This window comes from Leptodactylus fuscus, chromosome 2 (assembly GCF_031893055.1).
Source record: "Leptodactylus fuscus isolate aLepFus1 chromosome 2, aLepFus1.hap2, whole genome shotgun sequence".
NCBI lineage: Eukaryota > Metazoa > Chordata > Amphibia > Anura > Leptodactylidae > Leptodactylus > Leptodactylus fuscus.
Genome location: NC_134266.1, coordinates 238686117 through 238713146, shown reverse-complemented (window position 1 = coordinate 238713146; position 27030 = coordinate 238686117). Strand labels below are relative to the sequence as shown.

Below are 27030 nucleotides of genomic sequence, written 5' to 3'. Positions count from 1 at the left end.
ACAGTGTGAATGGGCCCTTAATGAGGCTAATTGATTAAGGGTTTCTGGTCACAGATTCCACAAGCAAAATACTCAGATCTTTCCTTAAAAAAAAAAAAAAAAAAAAAATTATATGTTTTTGTAAAAACCCCACCAAATCTATACATTTAGAATAAGGTTTTTTTAAACTATTACATACAAAGAAAATTTTTAACCTTATTAATGAGGTGGTTTTGTTGGAAATAAAGACACGAAACAAGTAGCGGACAGTCATTTGTAGCATAATTTATATACATTTATGGCTTCATACAACAGATTGTTCTTGTGTCTGTAAATACATCAGGCACTTGTCTGCAGATATTGAATCATGAATTGTTAAGAAACTAAATAAAAAAAATAAAAACGTGAAAATGCTGCAATACAACAAAAGAAAGCCGTTTTTACATGCCAATATTACACATATTGCTGAATTCTTGACTTCATGTTGAATGGATGATGTTTGAAAAACCGGGAAAAAAATAAACGTCAGAAAAGTTTTGCTTGCATGAACCGCTGTGTAGCCTCTAAGGAATATACAACTTAAAATTAATATAAATCAGTCATAAATTAAGGGATTTAAACAATTTTATATCTAAAATATGAATAAAATATCAGCTAATGCACTGATAACTTTTTTTTTTTTTTCCAGTGGTTTAACAAGTGCAAATGTAAGATTTTTTTGTTTTTATATATTGGTCCCCAACATGTAAGAAAGGGCACACTGATCTTTTAAGAGCCTAAATAAAATTTATTTTTGGAACAAAAAAAAAAAAAATTTAAATATTTTGAGTCAAGCTATTCACAGAGGTTTAGACATGAGATCTATGGTGCGGTGTGTTACAAGCCATCCATTCCTCTGTCCCCATGTTTGGTGCAGCAGGGTGACCTCATGCAATGCCTAGACCTTACAGGTATACATCAGGAGTATCCCAATGTATATTTCTGACCTATACCATTGTGCAGTATCTTACAACGGTCCACTGTGCAGGAAAGGGACCTGATGCATTGTTCTAGACACTATGCAAGGACCTGGCTGCAGGGAGGAGGACAGTGTCCACCAACACTCAGAAGATGGACATGCATATTGCTATATACTTTGAACACCATGGGGCACCATACTATTAGGGTGCATGTATATAGTGCATGTTAAAACTTCTATGGGCGGGAAAAAAAAATAAAAAAAAATTACACAATTTTGATTTTGAATAGGTGCAAACGCAGCCATATAGTGCAACGAATCTGCAAACCGCACCGTAGATCTCAGTTTCGTAAAACCTCTACAAATCCAGTGGGTTGTGCTTAACTCCAGTCATATATGAAATTCTAGGTTTCGAGTCAGGCTTTAAAGGTCTTGAAGCAGTTAGATCCTTGTAGACAAAGATCAGCAGTGTAACCTGCCCAGACCCCGATCTCTTATCGCCCAAGCATCATCACTAAAGCCCACCCAGTTGGTGCAAAAAATGAACAGCTTGCTTACGGTATATATTGCACGTTATACAATGTGTCCAGTTACAAACTACTGGCGAGATAGCCACAAATGTCTGCACAAGCAGGAGGTACGGCAGGCATGATCGCTAAATGGCCACATAATAAGTTAACGTAGGTAACAAGCTTGCGTTAAAGCAAGGACTGCAGCCTACTAAAACATCAAGAACTGCACCGATATAGGCCTAACTAAACATTATACATAGTACTAAGAAAACAACACAACGCCACCGACAATGGAACAACATCAGAACGGCACAGGCGGAGCAGAGAGATGATGCATAGATAGATTCAGTCAGTTTGGGCACAAGTCGGGTTTTGTACGCTGGAGGTCATGTGGCTTTTATTATAATGTATCTGAGCCAAAGTTTTACTGTCATATGCCCAAAGATCCAGGTTTAGTGTTTTTTTTGCATAAATGGAAAGAGAATGAGCACCAAATGTATCACAAGAGCAGGAGGAAATCTTACTGTATATGGGAATACATCTTACACTAGATTCAGGCACCCGAGATTCTACTTAAGGATCAGTTCACATCTGCGTTCAAGGCAATCCGTTCCCCTATCCGCATGACATATGCAGAGAGAAAAGTCCTATAAGTAGCACTTCTCTCTGCATTTTTGGTGCGGAAAGCGAGCAGAAGCTACGCAGACCCCATTATAGTCTACGGGGTCCACGGATTTCCTTAGGTAAACACTTTTTTTGTGGATAGGTTTCCGTTTAGGGGATCCCCAAGCGGACTCTCGGCACGGAAACCCGAATGTGAACCGGGCTTAAACTGGCAGAGCAGAACTTCTCTCCGCCGATTTCTGGCCTGAAGGGCAGAGACCGAGCACTAGTGTGAATCTAAACTTAGGTAAATTCTAGACATTGACAAAATCGTTTCCAGTTATCAAAAGGGTATTCTCCCCCTCAAAAAATAGGGCAGAAGCCCAAGTCCATTGACGACAGAGTCTATCACATGGTCAATGCATTTTTCTGAGAATAAGCAAAAATTCTGATTCAAGTAAATGTGGAACTAATCCTCTATATGGATAACTACCCAGTGGGCAAGCGTGGGCTACCTGTGGGGAGGGGGGTAGAAACATGTATTTTTTCTAATCCTGGACATAAAGAGCATTTGTGGAGCTCCTGACCACCACTTACATTGGCCGCCAGTATCAGGGCATCTTTAGGCTGGATACACCCCACAGTGGAGATCCTGCAGCCTACTCTGCCACAGAAAAAGCCTCCACAATTCTTTGGCCTCCAACTACGATGGTAAAAGGTTAAAAACTGCATCCAACACGTGGCAATAATTGATATTTTTTGGCAGCGCATGGGTGGGATTTGCTGAAACGTACAACACAGCAGGTTAGCTGCCAGCGAATCCACCACAGCTAACCCACCGCAAAGTCACCCAGTGTGTCCCTTGCCTTAAAGGGGTTTCTGCTTTCCATTATTGATGGCCTAAGCCTTAGGACCGGCCACAAATATTAGATTGGTAGGTTTCATACCTGAGCAACCGCACCGATCACCAGCCTGAAGGGATGAAGGTGCTTGGGAGAGTGCAGCGGCCTCATTGCTTTGTTGAATCCATGTACCTGCAACACTTAAGACGCAACGGTGCAGGATATTACATCTCTTTCCCTTTCAAGTGAACGGGACGAAGCTGAAATATCGTCATCACCACCAAATCAAAGTAGACAGCATGCAGATAGATGGACCATTGCGAACAAAATGGAGACCAAGGACCTTTAAACTGCTGTTCAGCAGGTTGCTCAGACTCTGGTCCCTTCCGATAGGATATAGCTGAAAAACTGAAATACCATGCAGTGAGATATGGGATAAATATTCCATAATGAGACTAAGCATATGACTAGTATACCTGCAGATTAAAAGGCCACCAGTGTATAAGGCAGCACATATCTACTGTCCTCCGACCATGAAGACATCTGAATAACGTTGCTGTGCAAGACCACAATACGACCTCCAGGAAATATACCAAACCTATGACAGCAATGGATGGCAAACACTTCTCCACCAACATGGTGCCTACCACTTACACATTCTTTGGCCAGGATCATCCATGTTGCAGGTTAGGGGCTGTGAGCGGCCCGTCTATTATAGCAGTATTATGAAGCTTGGAGGGAGGGGGTTTCTACATGGAAATTATTTTTTAAAAAAGTCTTGATTCTCTCCCAAGCAAGCGGTACAAATAATTATACATTTCTTTTAGGCAAAATGAAGAAATATCTACTTCTTATTTACACAATTTCTTCCATGAAAATATTAAAACACGGGGAAAAAAAAAATCCTGTAGGTACAAAAGCTGGTACAAAGCACACAATGAAATACTGAACGCTCCTGTGCTATGAGGGATTCTACAATGCTGGCACAGTTCAGACAGACGTCATTATTGATAATGATTTACCTAAACGAAATTAAAATTATGAGAGAAAACAAGTATACACACATATTAAAAACACTTTCTGTACAAGATCGGACATAAGCCATTATCTCTATGGTTGACTGCTTGTAGGCTGAACCCTTCAATTGGTTTCAAGATGTGCTCGAATTTAGGCAGAGAGCTATACAATCCAGGCACTATATGTGGACGAACCCAAAATACCAGCGAGCCCCGATGAGTGACACTCCTCTACAGTCTGCATTAAAGGCTATGTATACATCCACTATACCTTATGGCTCCAATGTAGCTACAATAAAATGGAGGGAAAAGATTTCCCAATGTTTTGTGTCCACATCTCCACAGCAGACTTCTGCATCTCCATAGTACCAGACAAACCCTGTGCAGTCGATCTTGCTGCCAGATTTTCTTCTATCCGCTTCGTTTTTACCAATTCGCCAAAAGTATATTAGTAAAAAGTTTAATATTGATAAAAAAAAAAAAGGGAATATTAACGTGGACTCAGACTACACAAGGCTTGTTTGTGGTCTGTTATCATGGAGATAGGACGGTACAGAGCTGTAGAGACAAAATTTGTGGTTGCTAAATATTAGGGCTAGTTCACACGGGGCACAAGATGGTGTATTTTGGCCCCAATTTTGACGCGGGAAGCCACGTCAGAATAGGACCAAAATGCGCCTGCAGCTCCGGAGTAGGCCCAAATGAGTGAGCCTAGTCCGGACGGTGCTGCTGTGAGGCGGACGCCGGGGCTGAATCAGCTGTAAAATCCACCTGAAGAAAGGGCAGCTCGCTTCTTTTTTCCGCTAGTGGGAACAAACTGCTAGCGGTCTGCATAGACCTCTATTGTGAGGGGGCGGATTTTGAGGAAGATTCAGCGCCAAAATCTGCCCCCTCTTGCCCCGTGTGATCAAGCCCTTAAATGCTCTAGACCATTATTTTAAAATATATATATATATATATATATATATATATATATATTTTTTTTTTTTTTTTTTAAATTTTATTGGTTTTACACATAGCTTTTAAGGTGCAGTAAACTATTGCGCACAGGTGACACCATAGTGCATATAGGCTTTAATACGTTCCAAAAGCATGTTGGAAATGAAAGCAGCTGCTATGAGTCAGTCTCCTGTACAGTTTAACCTATAGTCCCCATTAAAACCCAAACAAGGACTCTCTGGCATTGTGGGATGGCGACATTACAGCGCCATATGTGTCACGTAAATAGGCAGACTAAAAACTCTGTGCCCAGGTTAACACATTCCAGTTCTGTAATTTGTAGGGCAGAAAAGTTATTTTTTTAAATTTTCTTTTTTTTAACAAAATACTAGCACCAACCCAGGATTATGTATACATTGGTCCAATAACAGGGAGCGCCCCCGTTAGCTTGGAATGTAAATAAATTAGACCATTGCCGCTAAACATACATTTGGCAGTTACCAAAAGAGACGACTAGCATTAAAAAAATGTTGCTGGCAATAGCACTTTATGCTTCCGCAGGTCATTTAGTGCATTAAGGGCTTATGTAGCTTCCAGTCTTAACAAGAGAGCAATTGTAGCAAGAAGCCCCATTGCTAAGCAGATCTCACATCCACAGCAAGCACCTAGAGCAAAGAAGCGGGTACACGACACCAGAAAGTCATCATCTCTTTACTGCTCATACAAGCACCCGAATGGCAACGACGACACAGGCTGCTGTTTTTTTTTCTTTTTTTCCCCCGTAGATTTTTTTTTTTTTTTTTTTTTTTTTTTAAAGTCAGTTTGGCACTTCATAGTGATAGAGGTCCAGGAGCAGCACAGAACTGGCAAACATTGGGACATTTCCAGATTTCTTCGGGCTTGAACAAAGAACTGGCCAGAGAAGAGCATCTTTGGAGGTTTCTTCCGCTGTCCTTTATGGCGATGCTGCCTAAAAAAACACAAATAATATATTTTAGGGAATTTTAATGTTGATAAAGTTTAACATTTATACATAAGAGACAAGTCATAAGAACTTAGACCATTCAATACAACTCAATATGTTTTAGGAATTGTTCAGGGGAACCAATGTGCACCATATCCTTATATATGTCAACGCTGCATATGCACACATGACTTCTATATAAAGGAAAGTCATGCTGAAGAAAGATGGAGACATCACATCAGAAGGGTAGAGCCTTCTGATGATTTGGTCGGCTTCAGAGCTCCCTCAAGGCACTTGTAACCTCACTGGCATTATCTTAGAAAAAAAAAAGTCCCACTGTGGTGACAATATTCAGGGGACATAAGACTAAAGAGATTGTCCATGATTTTCGTTTATTTATTGAAGTCAGCGCTGGAAGAAGACGCGGGGAGAGGCCATTCCTGAAGATGGAGGCGGCACTGGAGATTTCTCAGCATTGGGGACGCCCCCAGTGCTGTTTGAGCGCTGGAGACCGCTCCCAGTGCTGCGAGAGAACTCATTTGCATACAGAAGAAAACCGAGATTTCTACCAAACTGCGGCACAGAGAAGACATCTAAAGGTAGGAGAAGAATAGCCTTTCTTAAGGCTATTTCTACGTGTTAGGTACAAAAAAAAAAAAAAAAAAAATTAATGATTGAATCCCTTTAAGTTCCCTGCCTGGCAAGCTTATAGGTCTCAGCCATAAAAGGACCAGACCAACTCTCTACAGTCGCTTGGTATTTCCACAGTATCCCTGAGCTGGGTGAATACAGACCAGTAGAAGACTTAGGAAGACTAAGCATGGACCGCAGGGCGATGTATAAGAAGGTAGGTATTTTTGCCTTTTTAGACTATCATAAAAATTTCATGTGGCTGGAAAGTCCCTTTAACCAGTGTCTATGAAAGCAGCTATATACGTGGAGAAAATCATCATCATTAATTGTATCAAGAAAACCGCACAAAGATGTAATAAAATATCCTCAACTTCTCAAAGATTTAATCTATAAAAAGTGGTTAAAAGTGTCATTACATCTTACACCTACAACCATGGCTGAAATGTAAGAAGGTATTACATGAAGCAATGCAATACAATACCATGAGGCAGGATTGGATCACTGGGACAAGTGTGATTCATAGAGGAGCGGTCACTATTGCATCATGGCTCATAAAGACAAGGGTGTTTGGGGTGTTCTGGTAATCCTGACTGCTGCTTCTTGTAAGGGCGGCAGTACATCGGCACCTTCTGCATCTCTACAACATGGAGCTTAGGAAGCCATGACGATAGATAGATAGATAGATATTAGATAGATAGATAGATATTAGATAGATAGATAGATAGATATTAGATAGATAGATAGATAGATAGATATTAGATAGATAGATAGATAGATATTAGATAGATAGATAGATAGATATTAGATAGATAGATAGATATTAGATAGATAGATAGATAGATAGATAGATAGATAGATAGATATTAGATAGATAGATAGATAGATAGATAGATATTAGATAGATAGATAGATAGATAGATATTAGATAGATAGATAGATAGATATTAGATAGATAGATAGATAGATAGATAGATAGATATTAGATAGATAGATAGATAGATATTAGATAGATAGATAGATAGATATTAGATAGATAGATAGATATTAGATAGATAGATAGATATTAGATAGATAGATAGATATTAGATAGATAGATAGATAGATATTAGATAGATAGATAGATAGATATTAGATAGATAGATAGATATTAGATAGATAGATAGATAGATATTAGATAGATAGATAGATATTAGATAGATAGATAGATATTAGATAGATAGATAGATATTAGATAGATAGATAGATATTAGATAGATATTAGATAGATAGAATGATAGATAGATGATAGATAGATAGATATTAGATAGATAGATAGATATTAGATAGATAGATAGATATTAGATAGATAGATAGATATTAGATAGATAGATAGATATTAGATAGATAGATAGATATTAGATAGATAGATAGATAGATATTAGATAGATAGATAGATAGATATTAGATAGATATTAGATAGATAGAATGATAGATAGATGATAGATATTAGATAGATGATAGATAGATAGATGATAGATATTAGATAGATAGATAGATAGATAGATATTAGATAGATAGATAGATAGATATTAGATAGATAGATAGATAGATATTAGATAGATAGATAGATATTAGATAGATAGATAGATAGATAGATAGATAGATAGATATTAGATAGATAGATAGATAGATAGATAGATATTAGATAGATAGATAGATAGATAGATATTAGATAGATAGATAGATATTAGATAGATAGATAGATATTAGATAGATAGATAGATAGATAGATAGATATTAGATAGATAGATAGATAGATATTAGATAGATAGATAGATAGATATTAGATAGATAGATAGATATTAGATAGATAGATAGATATTAGATAGATAGATAGATATTAGATAGATAGATAGATAGATATTAGATAGATAGATAGATAGATAGATATTAGATAGATAGATAGATATTAGATAGATAGATAGATATTAGATAGATAGATAGATATTAGATAGATAGATAGATAGATATTAGATAGATAGATAGATGATAGATATTAGATAGATGATAGATAGATAGATGATAGATATTAGATAGATGATAGATAGATAGATGATAGATAGATAGATGATAGATAGATGATAGATAGATGATAGATAGATAGATAGATGATAGATAGATAGATGATAGATAGATAGATGATAGATAGATAGATGATAGATAGATAGATGATAGATAGATGATAGATAGATGATAGATAGATGATAGATAGATGATAGATAGATGATAGATAGATGATAGATAGATGATAGATAGATAGATGATAGATAGATGATAGATAGATAGATGATAGATAGATGATAGATAGATAGATGATAGATAGATAGATGATAGATAGATAGATGATAGATAGATGATAGATAGATAGATGATAGATAGATAGATGATAGATAGATGATAGATAGATAGATGATAGATAGATGATAGATAGATGATAGATAGATAGATGATAGATAGATAGATGATAGATAGATAGATGATAGATATTAGATAGATGATAGATAGATAGATGATAGATAGATAGATGATAGATAGATAGATGATAGATAGATGATAGATAGATAGATGATAGATAGATGATAGATAGATAGATGATAGATAGATGATAGATAGATAGATAGATGATAGATAGATGATAGATAGATAGATGATAGATAGATAGATGATAGATAGATGATAGATAGATAGATGATAGATAGATAGATGATAGATAGATGATAGATAGATGATAGATAGATAGATAGATGATAGATAGATAGATGATAGATAGATAGATGATAGATAGATAGATGATAGATAGATGATAGATAGATAGATGATAGATAGATAGATGATAGATAGATGATAGATAGATGATAGATAGATAGATGATAGATAGATAGATAGATAGATGATAGATAGATGATAGATAGATGATAGATAGATAGATGATAGATAGATAGATGATAGATAGATAGATGATAGATAGATGATAGATAGATAGATGATAGATAGATAGATGATAGATAGATGATAGATAGATAGATGATAGATAGATGATAGATAGATGATAGATAGATAGATGATAGATAGATGATAGATAGATAGATGATAGATAGATGATAGATAGATGATAGATAGATGATAGATAGATGATAGATAGATAGATGATAGATAGATGATAGATAGATGATAGATAGATAGATGATAGATAGATAGATGATAGATAGATGATAGATAGATAGATGATAGATAGATAGATGATAGATAGATAGATGATAGATAGATGATAGATAGATAGATGATAGATAGATAGATGATAGATAGATAGATGATAGATAGATAGATGATAGATAGATAGATGATAGATAGATAGATAGATGATAGATAGATGATAGATAGATGATAGATAGATAGATGATAGATAGATAGATGATAGATAGATAGATGATAGATAGATGATAGATAGATGATAGATAGATGATAGATAGATGATAGATAGATGATAGATAGATAGATGATAGATAGATAGATGATAGATAGATAGATGATAGATAGATGAGATAGATAGATGATAGATAGATAGATAGATAGATAGATAGATAGATAGATAGATAGATAGATAGAGAGAACTGGGTTGTTAAAACCCAACTGATGATAATGGGAATGTGTCAAAATTTAGCAGATTGATACCCAACTTTCTGGGAAAAGATTCAGAAAATCATGTATTTTGCCCAGTCTCGGTTTAAGAGGCCTGTGGTTGGTCTTAACCAGGGATCGACGGCCTTCTCTGTATGTAGACTCAAACACCAAGTAGGGCCGCCATAGTTACATTGAATCTTGGACATAGTTTTGGTGAAGTCTGTTCAACCCCCTCTTGCTCTATGATATGACACTGATAGATTGGACGACATTGTTACTGGTTTGCCTGTTTATCTAAAGGGCTTTTCCAGGCTATATAATGTCAAATACTACCTTACTGTGGGCAGGAGGAACAAGGGGATTGTGGACTACCATAGTGACCATAGGAGTCCCATTATGGAGGAGTTCCTCCCGGGATCAGACATTGTACCCATCCTGTGGATAGGCAATAAATGTGAATTGTGGGAAAAACCTCTAATATAATTAAAACCACCATATACAAGTCCCATACTTACAACTTTCGGTCTCTATCCCGATACCCAGCTGTGTGTGGTGGTTGTGACACTGTGAGGAAAGCTTTGGTTTGATAATAGACTATCAAAGTTAAAATCTGCTTCTCCATCCTCCATGAGGTCATTCCGAATAATGGACTCCATGTCACAGTCCAAGCGCTCAACGAACATGTCATCCAAGTCACTAGGCAGCATCTCCTGGTGGATGGAAACTATGCCAACTCTGCCATAGCCATTACAGCTATTCGTAGGATAAGACCCCATGCCGGACATGTGAAGGGGCTGAGTCATAGGCACTTGCAATGAAGTTTTCAATGTTGATAGGCGGCTAATGCCAGGTGTGTGAGACATGGTACTCCCAGTGTGGGGCAAGGCACGACCATTCATGGAGGTCTGCTGAGTATGTTGTTGATGTGTATGGGCAATGGTGTTCATTTTGCTGTGGGGTGGCTGGGTGCCATAGGCAGACATTCCAGAATTAGATGCCATCAATACATTCTGACTCAGAACTCTACTGTTGCCTTGAGGAACTCCAGACTCTGAGGCCAACAAATCATTATGTGGTGGGGAATCTGTAGTAAGCAGTTCCTTTAGAAGTCCAGCTGGAACGTTATATGGGCCCACAGGCCGATATGCCATTTTACCATCTGGAACACTTTGCATAGACATCTGTGATATGGAGTTCATGCCAGCTTGAGTATAGGAATATTTTCTGAATTCGGGATCAGGTGACCCCATACTTGTGTCTGGTGAAGTAAATAAATAACTAGATTGCTGTGGCATCATTGAGGCGGGTGAGGACTGTGTCGAAACAGTCAGTGAGGTGTTTGGAGATAACAGATTTAGGTTATCTAGGAGATTTTCCATATTCTCAGAGTTTCCAATCTCTGACAGACTTGGCAAAGTAGATGCCAATTTGGTAGAAGAAGGAGGATACACAAGACTGTGGACATCACCATCTCCCAGATCATCTTCTTCTGGCATGATTGAGCTCGCATTGGAACTGGTTCTTGGGCGAAACGTGTTCCACGCTTCAAAGTCATCATTGCTGTGTGAGCTAGGGCTCCCCGGCCACTTAGGGAATTGGGACCCCGGACTATCACCGCTGCCGTCTTGCCCTGACTGTAGAGAGGCTTTTTTCTTGGCGGCCCTTCCTCTGCTTTTTGCGAACTTGCTGTTGTTATCCATAGAGGCAGCTCTTCTTCTTGGCGATTTACCATTTTTTCCACCTTCTGGGTTTAGGATCCACCATGAACTCTTGCCAGTCCCTTCGTTCTGTACTCGCACAAATTTGCTGTGAAGGGATAGGTTGTGCCGAATTGAATTCTGTAAAATATAAGCCACATAAACAATCAATATATCTTCGTATATACATGCACACATAGTCCTTATTGCATTTTATCAGTAAGTTAGATTGTGGCTTCTTCGTTCTAAGGGAACACTCACAGTTAAGATGTCAGTTCACCTTGGCTTATGTTTACAAATACACTTTACCTATATACTTGTTCCTAACATATAGTGAAGAGTTTTCAAGCACTATGGAATTCTTTAGATATATATCCAATGAGATCTCTACTGCAGGGAATTAGGGCTAGGTTCACATCTGCATCGAAGTTCTGCTGGAGACTGCTTAAAAATCGTCCAGCACGAGGACTTTTCTCCACCGCATCCAATTTTAAAAAATGACGGTCACCAGGTGGACTCCATGATAGTCAATGGAGCCTGCCGTGCTCCATATGTAACCGCTGTTTTAGCAGTCCACCTCTCGGATTTCAATGGGAGCCGTCTTTTTGGTGAGAATTTTAAAGGCAGATAACAGTCTCAAAGTCCTGACTTAAAAACCCCGTGTGAACTTACCCTAAAGGGGCAGATCTGGTCATATAGCAGACAACCATTCTCAGTTAAATACTACCAATATATTAGATTATATTTATAAATGAGGCCAACTTCATCCAGGTAGAGAACAGACAACCCCCATATTTATTCATGACAACTTGTCCAAGTTTTCTGGTGTATTTTTTTGGAACACTACTTCAATTTGAGCCAAAACTGCGCTATTTTATCCTTTTTCTTCCTAGCTCACCACTTAAAATATTGGGAGGGAATCGAGGCATACCGGGGACACCTCAGCCCAACATTTACTATAGTTTGCACTAGAAAATTAACTGCAGTTAAAACCTGAAGTTTATGCCAGCCACTGGCGCATGGGACCCCTGAAAATGCACCAGAGCTATTAAAATAATACCGTAATTTGGCATCCCAGACACCAAATGGTGGATTAAGATTGGCATGGGGAACGCCAGTCTTAATAAGCGCCCCCCTTCCCATGTGCGGCCAGTTCATACGACCTCCATTACAGCATTGTCTCCAGTTATTCATCACGTATCCTAAAACAGAACTACTACAGCTAGAACACCTGGGGTCACATTCACACTGAAGCCAAAAAATAAAAATATTTTGGAGGAGGGAAGAGACTAAATTTCCTAACAGGAAAGCGTCTGCTTGGCTCATTATAGAAATTCCTGTTTTCATACTGAGACATCAGGTTATTAAAAATATCTAATGAGGAATATACATCTGGACCACAGCAAGAGAGTCTAAATTTATATATATATATATATATATATATACACACACACACACACACACACACACACAATTCTGTGTAGTAGCATATATACTACAGGGCACATTAATGGGTCCCAGCCACTATGACTTTTGCAGAACCCACAGCACCCTTTCTTATGCAGAGTCACAGCAGAATTTTTCTGTCCACCCACCTGACATGTAGAAAGTAACTGCATGTGGAAAATAAAACATTTCTTTAATGCTAAACGGTTCTTATTTTCACCTGTAATGTTCATGTATGCAAAGTGGTCTATAACTGGAGGGACACTAAGGGGTTATCCAAAAGAACCCATACACCACCCATCTACAATTCACTACAGGCAGAAAACCATTAAATTTATGTTATTGCAGTGTTGCACCGAAAATTCCCCCATAAAGAATGATCCCTTCAGCTCTGCTAGATCTGTACGGTGCAGTCATGAAGGGTTAATGCCAAGGCTGCTGGATTTAGCTTCACAAGCTGAAAGCTCTATTCATTTGGTGTATTTTTTTTCTAGCTCTTTCACACATTCCTGAGCATAATTCTGCCAGGACCAGCGAAGCACTGAGCACGAAATGCTACTGCACCCAAGACACCCTTTCCTCAGTAGCCATATGCTGCGACACCTCAAACAAATCCACTGATAATTTTACCGAGCGCTTAATAATTTGTTTAACTTCCAGCGTGACTTCAGGCCTGGCCGTATTTGCTAGTGAAATTCTCCATGCACTGGCTATGGAAATCTGCTAAAACCGGATTTCTGTCAACAAATGTGTTTTCACCGAGGGTTGGGATCACAAGACCCTGAAGCCACCCATGGACTGCTCCGTCTGTATATATTGTATGACTGGTTTACTGCTGCTCAACTTCGCAGGACTGGTCATTTAATGTCATTTTGAGACATATTTTCAATTAAAAAAATTAATAAAAAAAGTTTTTCCAATAGAATTGGGATGACGCAAAATTACATTTGCAGCACCATTGGCTTATTTACAGATGTAGTTAACTTGACTTTCTGCAGAGAGATATCTTGTGACCTGAAGACAGCAATGACATTGAAAACACAATGAATGGTCAAGTGGACACGGAGTGCCGTAGGTGGTTCTAAGGTGGTGTTCACATCTGTGCAGGAGTTTCCATCAGCATGAAATTGGCAGAGAACGAAGTCCTGAGCACACAAACACAATGGACACCCGACAGATCCCATTATAGCCAATGGAGTCCATTGGGCACTGTATACACTGGCTATTTTAGCGGACTGCTTATCCGTTGTTCTGGTCCTCCAACAGACCAGAACAACAGACAGCTAACATAAGCGTCCCTGTCCCTATACTAAATCTGTACATGGGTGAACTAGATAGCCAAGTGAACTGAATGGCTATTATAGCCCCAAGGTTTGCAGAAAAATCACTGGCAATTTTTGGTCCCATGACGGAGGAGCAATTCCCTTCCTGGGAACCATTTACCTCCCTGCTACATAGAACCTTGTGTATTTGGGTCCTCCGTGATGCAGCCTCGTGTACTAGGTATGTCAGTGCATTGTGTAGTGAATATGGAAGAAGGACATGGGTGGTTTCAGGGTCATAGAGATTGTTAATAAACATGTAGGTTGTACAGTATATTACATTAATGTCCCAAAATTAAAACTTGGACAAAGTTTAGGTTATACTTTACTCATCGAGATAAGACATGTAGCTACAACCTTCTCAGGCTGGTTATGGATGCTGCATAGAACTTCCCAGCTCAGGGAGAAGAAGAGGAAGAGCAAAACACACACACACCACATACATACATACATGAATACACCCTGATAAACTCCATTATAATGCACAATGGAGGGCACCAGATACGAGAAGTCATCTTATAGGGGTCACAGGAGCACCCCCCCTCAGATTCTCCAGCCCACCCAATATGAGGACTACCAGAGAACCACTGGTCTCTACTTCCTGCTCTCTCAACAAACAGGAAGTGACAGCTCAGCCAATCACTGGCTGCCCTGGTGACCCCCTCCTCTAGTGATTGGCCAAGAAGGAGAGGCTGGTGGGGAACTTGGTGATCATCAAAACAGGGGCAATGCTTCTTTTAGGTTATCCTTTAATATTGGGGCAAAACTCCTTCACATTTTTTTTTTTACTATTCATCATAACGTAGTTTCACACTTTTTGTATAAAAGATCAGTTCCATCAGCATACAATCACACTAATATATATATATATATATATATATATATATATATATATATATATATATATATATATATATAATATCTCTACACAACAATGTATTTTTTACCTATATTCATACATAAGCGTCCTTGGCAGGGCACAAAGTTCAGCTGGTAAGCTCGGCCTCCCTCAACAGGCCACCACTTCACCTTTGCTACACTTCAAACACCAAGGCCTGCGCCACCCCCTGACCCTGTATTCGGCACTGTATATCCTCTACCCTAGTAACCATGAGATCAGCAGTAAACAAGGGGACAGAAAACATAAAAAGCAGACTGGATACAAAAGGGGAAGACCTTGAGGATCAGCATTTTGCATTAGTTACAAAGGAATTCACAAGCTGAAAGAACATCAAAACATCTCGTAAGTCGTACTGAGATAAGAATTCGGGATCCTTCCCACAGGTTAACAGAGTGACATGTGCCGTGAGCCTAAATGCAGAATTGGTGCCTGACACAGCAGTGAGGGTCGCACAGGAAATTCCTCTGTCACGGGAAGCTGGGAATAACTTAAGAAGGCGGCCAAAGAATAGACCAAGGCCAAAACAACCAAGACCCTGGTCTAATAGCCAGCAAGATCAGGCATTGTAGACAGAGAAGAGAGCCAAGTAACTCTTCATCCTTCCTCTGGGGGCGCTGCAGGAAAACCGACCTCTTGCAGCTGGACTGTCAGATAATAATGGATTGCTGAAAATTGGGACAATCTGTAGTCCGCTTATTATCAGGAAAACCTAATAGGATTGGGGTCCTTTAAATATCAATGTTCTATTCATAGTATAACACATCAATATGTAATCTATGGGTGTATGACACCCATGACACTCACAGAACAACTAACTAGATCAGCCCACTTCGCAGGCCGGTGACATCACGTTTATTTACCACAAGGCCAATATATAGCTTTGTCCTACTGAAATGAATTGGGCTGAGCTGCATTACTAAGCATAGCCGCTAAATATAATGAAGACCTTGCCTAAGGATAGGACATCAGTATCAAATTGGTGAAAGTCAAACAACCAACACCTCCACCGATCAGCTGATCCAGTACAGTGCTGTCCGATTCCCACTCCATTCTGTGTAGTGGCCACACCAGGTATTACAGTTCAGCTCCCATTCACCTGAATGGACGCCAGGCTGCGGGGCCTCAGTTCTGCCTCTACACAGATCAGCTCTGTCAGTTCTTAAAACCCCTGATATGGGGAGGGGAGGGTGGCGTGCCCTCAATCTAATATTGATCGCCTACCCCTAGGATAGGTCATCAGTAATCCCTTTAACATCGCAGTCTCAGAAAACTCCTTTAAGTATAAGTAAAACCTAGAATTACTATTAAATTAATGTTATAGAACCTACATGATACTAGAATATGTTACACAACATTATACTAGAATACAGTCCTGTGACCTGGGCAGTCAGTTATTGGCCTCAGTGGTGACTACGGTGAAGTGAATGATGTATGGTGACAATGGTGACATCAGGGTAAGACCCTTGGGAACTATTTGAGCTGCAGGTTGTTTATATCACATTTCCTTCCTATAGACAGAACTATGAAACTCCTGGAACCCCTTTAAGCCATTCTATGGTTGGATTTATTTAATACATTGAAAATGCTGAAACCGCCACAGACCTGAGATCTCGGGGGGCATTGCTGAGCTCCTGAAAGCAGTCTGTACAGACACTTAGCTATTCTAGGTAACACAGCCATATACATGTGAAATACGGGTAGGCTAAGCCTCTCGCTTATCCTAAAACCTTGACTACTCAGTCCAACATTTCTACAGAATGAAACCTGGATACAAGTTTTATATCACAGAGCACAAAACCGCACACTCAATAAGAAACCACAACAAACACAACCACATCATTGGAAACCAAATTTATGCATCAAACTACACCAGCAAATAACATTAAGCACGACTGCATATAACCACAATAACCAAGGGTCGCTGTCCTGTATGACACACCAAGGAATCCAGGAAGCGCAGGCACGAGCAGTCTGCTTGGTGGGGGCCTCGCCATGTACTTTAGCTGCCTTGTTTTGGGCTTGAAAGCAGGTACCATAAAATGCACTTTACAAGGAGTCCTACTGAAGTCATGGGATCTTCAAAGACTTTATCAGCTTTAAAAATCATTGGAAAGTGCTTTTACTGCAGGGAAAATAAAGCAAGGCTGCAAATAGATATTAAGAGATTCCTATGGGTTCTTGAAACAGTGGGTTTGCAGACTTCTTTTGCCATAGTAACAGACTACAAATAAAAAAAAAACAAAAAAAAAACACTAGTCTGATCCTGAAATCACTTTCATCTGTCTATTCACTTCCTACTAGATGTGTACGTTTGAAAGTTTCCAAAGAAAAAAAAAAAAAAAAGAAACACACATATATATATATATATATATATATATATATATATATATATATATATATATATATATATATATATATATATATATATATTTCTCTTTTTTTTTCCCCTCCAGTACATGACTACCTGTCTAAATACAAGGTTTGCCTTTTGATTTTTTTTTTTTTTAATATAATAATGCCAATTCATGATACAATAGTTCCCCATAGCAAATTATATACATGGGAGTTGCCCATTTCTATTGCATCACAATATAGTATCTCTGCTTTTTCTGTCCCCTCCAAAAACACAGCTGTGATACTTTAAGAAGTTCAGTTAAGTTATTTCCAGAAGTTCATTCATCCTTGGACAGCTGTTCTCCAGATAAACATTGCCGCTACCAATGGTCACTCATGTATGACCAAACAGACGACATAAAAATACATCTGCAGGTGTAGACGACAGAGCGACCGTTGTAAACAGGAACGAAAACTTCTGACTGACAGGACGAGCCCCCCTCCCCCCATATACTTATTAATGAAAACCTCATCTAGGTCAATATAGTCCGAGACAAATATCTGCTTTCACTTTTCACTGGTAAAACATTTTGACACAAAAACATATTACAAAATTGTCCCGGCACAAAGTTCATGAAGGGATCAATAACCCAAACAGGTCATTTCCCCTCACCTTAAAAACGTGAGGGAGTGGGTGTATGGGGGATAAGGCCAAAAGTCATTCACAGGCAAAAACATTGCAAAGGCCTGAACTAGAAATGTGATGTGCAATAACATGACAAAGAAAACAAACACACAGAACATTCTGGATACAGCCACACAGGGCGACGGCCGCAAAAGTACTGGGGATTGGGTGCTTATACTTTATGTTATCGGAGTTGTAAGCATGAGGCCTTAGTACACTTGGTTTACTGGTGAATCAGCATTATAAAAGTCTTCTCATTGCTTGTTGGAATATGAGTAAAAGACTTGCAGGCTTATATTGGCTGATGTAGGTCATTTTTTGGAAATACTGTATCTCAGGAACAGTATGTCAGAGAGAGCAGAAACTCAGTCTAAAACATTCCCGGACAACTGATGTACCTGTATGCCAAATTTGGTGAAGATCGGTCTAGTCGTTTGGTCGTACATAAAGAACAGGCAGACAGAAAGTGTGTGTGTGTGTGTGTGTGTGTGTGTGTGTGTGTGTGTGTGTGTGTGTGTGTGTGTGTGTGTGTGTACATGGGAAGAATATGCAAATTTGTCTGTCACCCTTTAACATCATGCCTGACCTTCCCAGAGGTCTTTGCTACAACGATATGGGATTTTACCAAGTCAGCCTCTCAGCAGAGGAAAGCTGTTTCTATCTGATTGGATCTCTTCAGCCAGGCTCTGAGAAGACTGACTTAGCAGAGGTGAGAGGCTTCTAGACCAGGTTAAGGGGATATTGTCACTCCTTAGAGAGACTGACTTGGTAAAATCCCACAACACTGCAGCAAAGGCCTCTGGGAAGGTCAGGCATGATGTTAAAGGGAGCTCCCCCTAGTGGGCAGCATGACTGAGGCACTGTCTCCCTAATTACATCATGGGAGACAGACTTGCATATTCTTCCCATGATCCCTCACAGTGGAGCGTAAATGGCTTAGTAAGATTCCACACACCTACATGGTGGTCTCTCCCTAAGGAGTGACAATATCACTATATACATACAAAAATTATATGAGATAAATATAACACTTATCCTTTTTTTATTTTTTTATTTATTTTATTTCTACCTTGCCCAGTTCTTCAAAAAGTGGCGAGTGGGGCACAAAATGGAAAAAAAAAAAAAAAAAAAACAAAACCATTTGAAACATAAGAGCCATGTTGTGACCGGTTACCACATACAGCAAATACTTTTAGACACTTTTTAGAGACCTGCCCCAGTGACGTCCACCTTCTTAGCATATTTTCTTCATTAAAAAGTTCCTGTGCCCCCTGTATGGGGGTGGGGAGCAGCGCGTAGCGATGTATATCCAGCTATGGAATGCCCGGTTCGCTCTCATTAGCTTCCTGTCAGCATTAACATCAGAACCGGCCTTTGAAGTTTCATTCCTCGCAACCTTTGCCCTACTGGTACAAAGAATGTGGCGGCTCAAAAACAAAGCAAAGCCCAATGTGTGTAATACCAGGACTTATGACTGTCCCAGCCATCCAGTGTAACCCTTTCATGACCACAGGGAAGTCACACGACATGCATACAGTGGTCATCTCCAGCTGAAACATGGGTCATGGAAGAAAGTGGCTTTAGAAACCATTGTTGCACCTGCCAGGCCAGCAAGGATTGGCTGTTGGGTGTCTGGCACATATTACCCTTCCCCATTGACATCACTTAGGGTAACGGTCGGTGTGTAAACATTTTTGTAATATACTTTATAGGCCTACTCCTTTTTAGTAGAAAACAGGCTCCAACGTTCTACCTAGCAAAACTAACGAAACAAGAGAACTGTCAGTATTCACTGTGTATGGCTAGGATGTAAAGATAGGATATAGCATGTCAAATAGCTGAAGGTTTTTTACCAAAAAAAATTATTCTTGGGATATTTGGCAAAATGAATATGGGAGACAATGATGCAAAGAAAAGGTTGGAGCCTTGCTAGGGAGAACTTTAGCAAAGTTAAGGGAGCCTTCACACAGAGTATACGCTCCGCTCATTCTGAACATAAAACTTGTTCAGAATGAGCGCATAAAAACCAATGTATACTACAAACAAAACAGAAAGTGCAAAAGTGACGCAGGAAACTCTGGTTCAACAAAACATGAGTGTGTATAGGGATGGCGAAAGGAATCCCCTTTTGGCCAAATAAGGTTTTGCTGACTACTGAAGCTGTATGGGCAGCGTAACGTTCAAGAACCAACTTTTTGCTGTAAAATACTCACCACAGCTCACCACAGTCCATTGCCAGTTACTATATAGATATGAAAGTAGTTCCTTGTACTGACCTCAAACTTTCACAGCGAGACCAAGGAAATTCCAGGTCACATGAAATCAAAGATTTACAGTAGCCTGACAATATTACTGAGGAGAGGGAGCATTTCATAGCAGTAAAACGGGCCAATGTGAGCGCAGTGCCCATGGTAAGGGGAGAGTATAGCGGGGCAATGTTGGTTTAGTTTAGAGATAACACACTTCATACAATATTATGGCTGATGTCTCCACCGAAGATCTGCAGTAAAAAGACCGAAAGGAAGGAAACTGGATGATGAGATTGGCCACTAAAAAGCAGGATATTATTGAGATAACAAAAAGAAAAGGTCAGCACTGTTACTACTGTATTCGCACCGCACAGACAACCCTTTTTTTTCCAAAAGGGAAATATCCCTTTAAACTGTTAACCCCTATAAGCAGATCTTCTGACTGAGTCCTGTTATGGAACAGACCTGACATACAAAGCAACAAAAATCAAACACTTAAGTTTTGTTTTTTCCTACCCACGGCACATATTACCTTAAAACCCACAGACCCTCAGATACACCTTGGGCAACATTTCACCCATAGGAGACATTGACTTACACAGACCACTGTGCCAACTGCCCTCCAAGCTCCGATGTGGCAAAAATCGCCCGGCCCAAATTTACTGTGCAAAACATATCGTCTTTTGAGAGCCTTAACATAAGATGTAATGTGCGCTTCCATAGGAGAACAGCACCACACACCGTATACTATACGTTCAGGATGAGAACACCACAGATGTGTGATATGGCCGTGCCTTATTAACCCTTTAGCGTTCCATTACATCATGGAAATGTAAAAAAAAAAAAAAAAGTTGCTATGGATGACAGAAAATTTTTGCAAAGGTGCTAAAACATGATAAAAATCTGATCTGCTATCGCCCGCCGTAACCACACCGACTCAATACAGGTAATGTGTCATTTCTACCACAAAGTGAATGCTGGAAAAAAAAAAAAAAAAAAACACCTGCGTTTTTAAAGGTGTTTCAAAGTGGCAACTGCTGTGCAGAAGAGATACGCAGGATGCTGCATGAGGGTTATGTAGAAGAAGCTGGGCTCTATATTACAATACATGCACTGACTATTTCTATTCTCTTTGATAAATCCATGTGCCATCTCTATAGCAAACACTGAGGATAGTACAAGCCGGCGTTACAGCGAGCACCTCTCATTTTCCATATGTAAAGCGGCCTGTCCTGAAGTGCCCTAATGTACCGTACTTTGATCACGCTCAGATGAGATTATTACCTAGTAAAAAAAAATTAAAAATGAAAGTAATTAATTGTCATGGCCGCCTGTGGATGACAGCTTGACAAACACGGAGGCAGCCCTTGCCACACCTTACTTTAATGATATTTAGCATATCTAGTGAATGTGTCAGCGCTGCAGAGATTCAGAGCGGTCATAAAGCTCCACTCTTCATGGCTGAACACATACATATGCTAACATAGGAGCGATCCTGATCACAGACCAGGGCCGGGAGGGTAACAGGTGCCAACCTTTTCCGGTTCAGATTACCTTGGCTAAAATTTTTAATCCCAAAGACCTGGAGGGGAATAATAATAAAAAAAGAAAAACACAGACCTGTTTTACACATGGTCAGAGGTCAGGAATTTCTAACCAGGACTCAGTAAACAGCAAACAGTCGCCGGTGCATGTGTTACGTAGGTCAGCGCAGAGATCTTATCCAACTATGTCACGAAAACCTACCTGCCAATGACCCCTGGCACAGCGGCTATGGACAGTGCACCGCTCCCAAGGCTACGTACAAGTGTAAAAGAACAAAATAGCAAAACAAAAAATGTAATTGGTTACATTTTTACTATCTCTTACGTTATCACTGCGAGAAAAATATTTGCAAAACTTCCACTGTCGCCATAAACAGACTGATATACGTATGTGCAGCGACTGGGAAGGAATAGGTTGGGTGGCAGGACTGTTTGGTTCCTAGGCCAAGCCTCAGCCCGACCCCAATTCCTTCATACATAGCTGACAGCTAGTGTCAGACTGGACCTACAAGGCTTCTCTAAGGCGAGGTTCACTCAGAGTTGGAGTCTCTGTAGGAAACTACACCTGCAAGGAGGAGCCCATTATAGTCTATGGGGTCTGTGGTTTTCTGGGTGTAACCGATTATTAAGTGGACAGTCACAGTCTTTCTGGTTCCCATGCGGACCCGAACACTACTGTGAACTTAGCGTAATGCACGAAAGCCATGATGGAATTCCAAATAAAAATAAGTAACAAACTACAGATTTAGGACCGCTGAGCACGACGAGGCCATCCGTATGCTGCCCGTCCACCCATGAATGAATGAATGAGGGCCACAAAAAACACTACCACAAAATCTGACAGGAATAGGACCTGTCATAAGTTTTGTGGCAGATAGCAAACTGGCCTAGTTCACACTCACATGCAAGGAGCCTTAACAGGGTTGTACCATCTCAAGGATCCTATCTATACTGCTAGCTTAAGTGGATTTAAGACTTTTCCTAAATACATTGCTTCAGAAAAACTGCTTTGTTTGGCTGCTGAGATTATTCACTTCATTGTTTACACTGCGTCTCCATAACCACGGACCTGGGCATGGTCTGATCTCTCCGCCCAGTGACGTAGCTCCCTGCTCTCAGGAGGGAGGGGGAGCTGAGTGCTTGGAGTAGCTTGTATTTCTGAGCTGTTTATCTCCGGCTCTTCCAGTTATCAGGTCAGCTAATTGAATTTAGCTGATAAGGGCTGTGACAGGGAGTCTGTTACCTCTGTATGTAAGAACAGACCGAAAAGAGAGTTTATTGCAAGCTGACTCTTGGTCCTGTGGGACGTAAATTTGGGACTCTCATCACCTATCAAATCCAACTACTACATCTTCCAGGGACACTGGTAATTTATTTACAACCATCCCTCATTACTGACTGCAATCATGTACTGCTATGAAGAGAGCTAACCAGAGCAAGTGAAACCCCGCTCACCAATTTACCGAGAAAACCAGGAAGTGAACAGAGCACACAGCCTGTAGTGGGTGAGCGGGTGAGTTGGGAAAACTCCTTTAATCATACAATATTGGGAACTATATGACAATCAATTTTTTTTAAAGCCAAAATCAGCACTTTTAGGCAGAGCTCTCATGGAAACCAGTCAAAATGTGAATATATGTTACATTAACTATGCTAAGGGAAATCGAAAATGGCAATAGGAAATTAAGTTTATAATGCATAGGATGAAAACAAACTAAACTATAAAATATATTATAGATCATATCTCTATCTCCATATGAGGAGGAATTAAACCAAAGGAAAAAATATATATATATCTATAGTATCTGCTAACTCCACTAGGATTGATGTAATCCACTTTCACAAGGACTATGGGCTGAAAATAAGTCACCAAGTACATCTACAGTCCAACATGTCCGATCACAAAGTGCCAGTAAGGGAAACTGTAAAGATAGCTGGACCTCCCCTTAAAGGCCAAGTTAATGATTTCTGAAAGGGCTTAGAATGGCATTAAATAAGAATAAGCCATACCTTACAGGTTTCTGTATTCCCACCCACCATAGACATGTGAATGAAAGATCCTTTAGAGTCCAGACAACCCCTCTATGGCGGAGGTTGTGTAAAAAATGTTTTTGGTCATAGATTTTGTTGCTGGTTTGTTTTTTTCTTAAAGCCAAAAGTTGCTTGAAATGGAGGCACAAAGTTATTGATCTGCCACAAACACCTGTCTGTGTGATTTAAGCCTTCAGGCAGGAGGTCCTGCTTATAGTAGAGTTACATAGCGACATATGTCAAACTTGTGCGACTGCTCTGCTCGGTGACTTAACCGTGTTACTTTTGCAAAGCTGATGTTTGGCTGTTATGTCACACATTTTGCATGAGACTCCGCTGAAGTCTATGGTGAAGAAAAAAGTTGCAAGTAACACCTTTGTAGTTTCTGCGACTGTTGCGTAGCAGTATGTTACAATATACTGAACAAATTTTTGTTGCGCAACTTTTTATGCCACATATACTATCAGGTAGCCCTTGCCTTAAAAAATGAAGCGAATAAAAGCTAGGATGGGGTGACCGGCTTAAGGGTCCATTCACACGGAGGAAAATGGTGAGGAATTTGTCACTAGTTTCAGATTAGTGGAGGTCTGACATCTGCATTCCCCATCAATTAAAGGGGTTGTCCCATGAAAAGCATCATATCTATACTGCTAGTTTATGTGGATTTAAGACTTTTCCTAAATACACTGCTTTGTTTGGCCGCTATCTTCATTTATTCACTTCATTGTTTACACTCAGTTTCTATGGCCACTGGACTTATCTGCTCAGTTCCCAAGTGATGTAGCTGCCTGCTCTCAGGGGGAGGGAGGGGTTGAGTGCTCAGCAGCAGCTCTGAGCCGTTTATGTCTGACAAGTAATGGAGCTCCTCAGATAGGGGAGGGGAAGGTGAGAGCTCCAGCATTTCTGATTCTGGTTCAATTTAATTTGGCTGATAAGGGCTGAGATAAGGAGTCCGTTACCTCTGTATGTAATGCAAGCTGCCTCAAATCCAGCTCTGCTACATCAGCTTCATACTGTGGTAATGCATTTACAACCAATCCCTCATTACTGACTGCAAACATAGCAGAGCAAGTGAAACCACGCCCACCAATGTCCTGAGAAATCCAGGAAGTGTACAGAGCAGACAGCCTGCAGGTTGGTGAACAAGGGTTATGGGAATACCAGCAAAAAGTAAAGGTTATGGGAATACCCCTTTAACTGGTGAAAGTCATCTGCAGTACCTGCCTCGGCCACTAAATAGAACAGAGCTATTCACTTCCTGCTGCATTATCTCTGCAAGAGGTGCTGAGAACAGCTTATTGGTGAGGGGACCCAGTGTCAGACTCACAGCGAACTGATATTATTGATAGGTTTTTAGGCTAGATCAATATTTTTAGCTCAGAAAACCCCTTTATCAGAAAAAAAAAAAAAAAAAAAATAGAAAAAAATCTTTATGGATTATTTTTTTTAAGAGCCTAAGGAATATATATATTAAAATTGAAATAAAAGAGGTTCTGGACTTCCGACTTCTAAGCACATGTTCCACTTGACAGCTTCACAACAGGGCAGAGAAGAATTATGTCACCATTACATAAACTGCATCCAACACACTGAGAATCCCTGTTCCTCAGCCGACACTCATCATCTTGTCATTGTCCTTAGTCACTCCTCATTAAGTAATGGCAGGCCAATATCCACACCCGGATCATGTAAAACGCTAATAACTTGGCACCTCATTGGATTTAATGAGCTTCCAGTAGGGTCCTAGAAAGCGTCGCAGCTATGATCAGCGATTGTAAAATTACAGATTCCAACCTCGCAAGGGCCCGTCGTAAATTACAAAAACATTCCTGGTAATATACACATCAAAAGCTTAAATCGTGTTAAGAGTGCAATATCATTGACTACATGGAGACGTAGTCAGGTGAACGCTAGACTAAGCAGGTAATCCCAGACCTGGCGCCCATCGTGTCTGCCCCAACCTGTTCCTTGTGATTTAGGCTCTAAAACATCTCGGTGTCAGCAAGTTCAAGTTGAGTCAGGGCTGGAATAATACATGGGCCATTCTCTGCGCTTGTGGAGGAAACACATCATGGCCTTATTGTGGATGGGTGGCCGGGCTGTTTTTACAGGAAAATATAAAAATAACTAACTCATTCTGCTGCAGTAATTTTATTTCTCATTAACAAAGACCCCGGCAAAACCATGGCGCACGAAGAAGTGTTTTCGCAGTATAGACTTGGAAAGAAAAAAATTAATAGTACAATGTACGGCACATGAAGAAAAAAACAAAAAACACCAAGACAAACAGCTTGGAGGGAAAACGGAGCGAGAGAACAAGCATATAAGGGTGCCAAAAAGAACTTAATTGATCGGCGCAGGAACATAAACAACTGCTGCCTATTTTTGTAGCCGACCCTTTGTTATGAAGGAAAAAACCAAAATAACCCAATTGTATCGTGAGATTATTCGTATTTGGACGGACTGCATGGGCCCATCAGTTCCTTGATGCCGTCACCCGCCATGTTTGACCCGTGGCATTCTGTAAGAGTATACAGATGTCTGTGCAAAGAAGGTACCCAACCTATATCTAGTTAGGAGCACACCTGGTACTGGGACCTCAATAGCAATGATTTGGGGATGGGGCTTCTAAAGAATGGATTAACATTGCCCTTTCCAGGATCCCCTAGACCAGGGGTCAGCAACATTCGGCACTCCAGATGCTATGAAACTACA

At 39.9% G+C, this 27030-nt stretch overlaps 1 protein-coding gene across 1 annotated transcript in view; it reads right to left on the bottom strand.

Annotated features, from left to right (window-relative positions):
* Positions 1 to 244: 244 nt before the first annotated feature.
* The window catches only part of FOXO1 (forkhead box O1), a 40247-nt gene continuing 13461 nt past the window's right edge, over positions 245 to 27030 (bottom strand). Inside the window, exons 2-3 of the mRNA XM_075265915.1 lie at positions 10622 to 11944; positions 245 to 5819 (exon numbers count right to left, since the gene is read on the bottom strand). Coding sequence (XP_075122016.1) covers positions 10634 to 11944 — 1311 coding nt within the window. The 3' untranslated portion in view covers positions 245 to 5819; positions 10622 to 10633. The remainder of the gene's footprint in view (positions 5820 to 10621; positions 11945 to 27030) is intronic.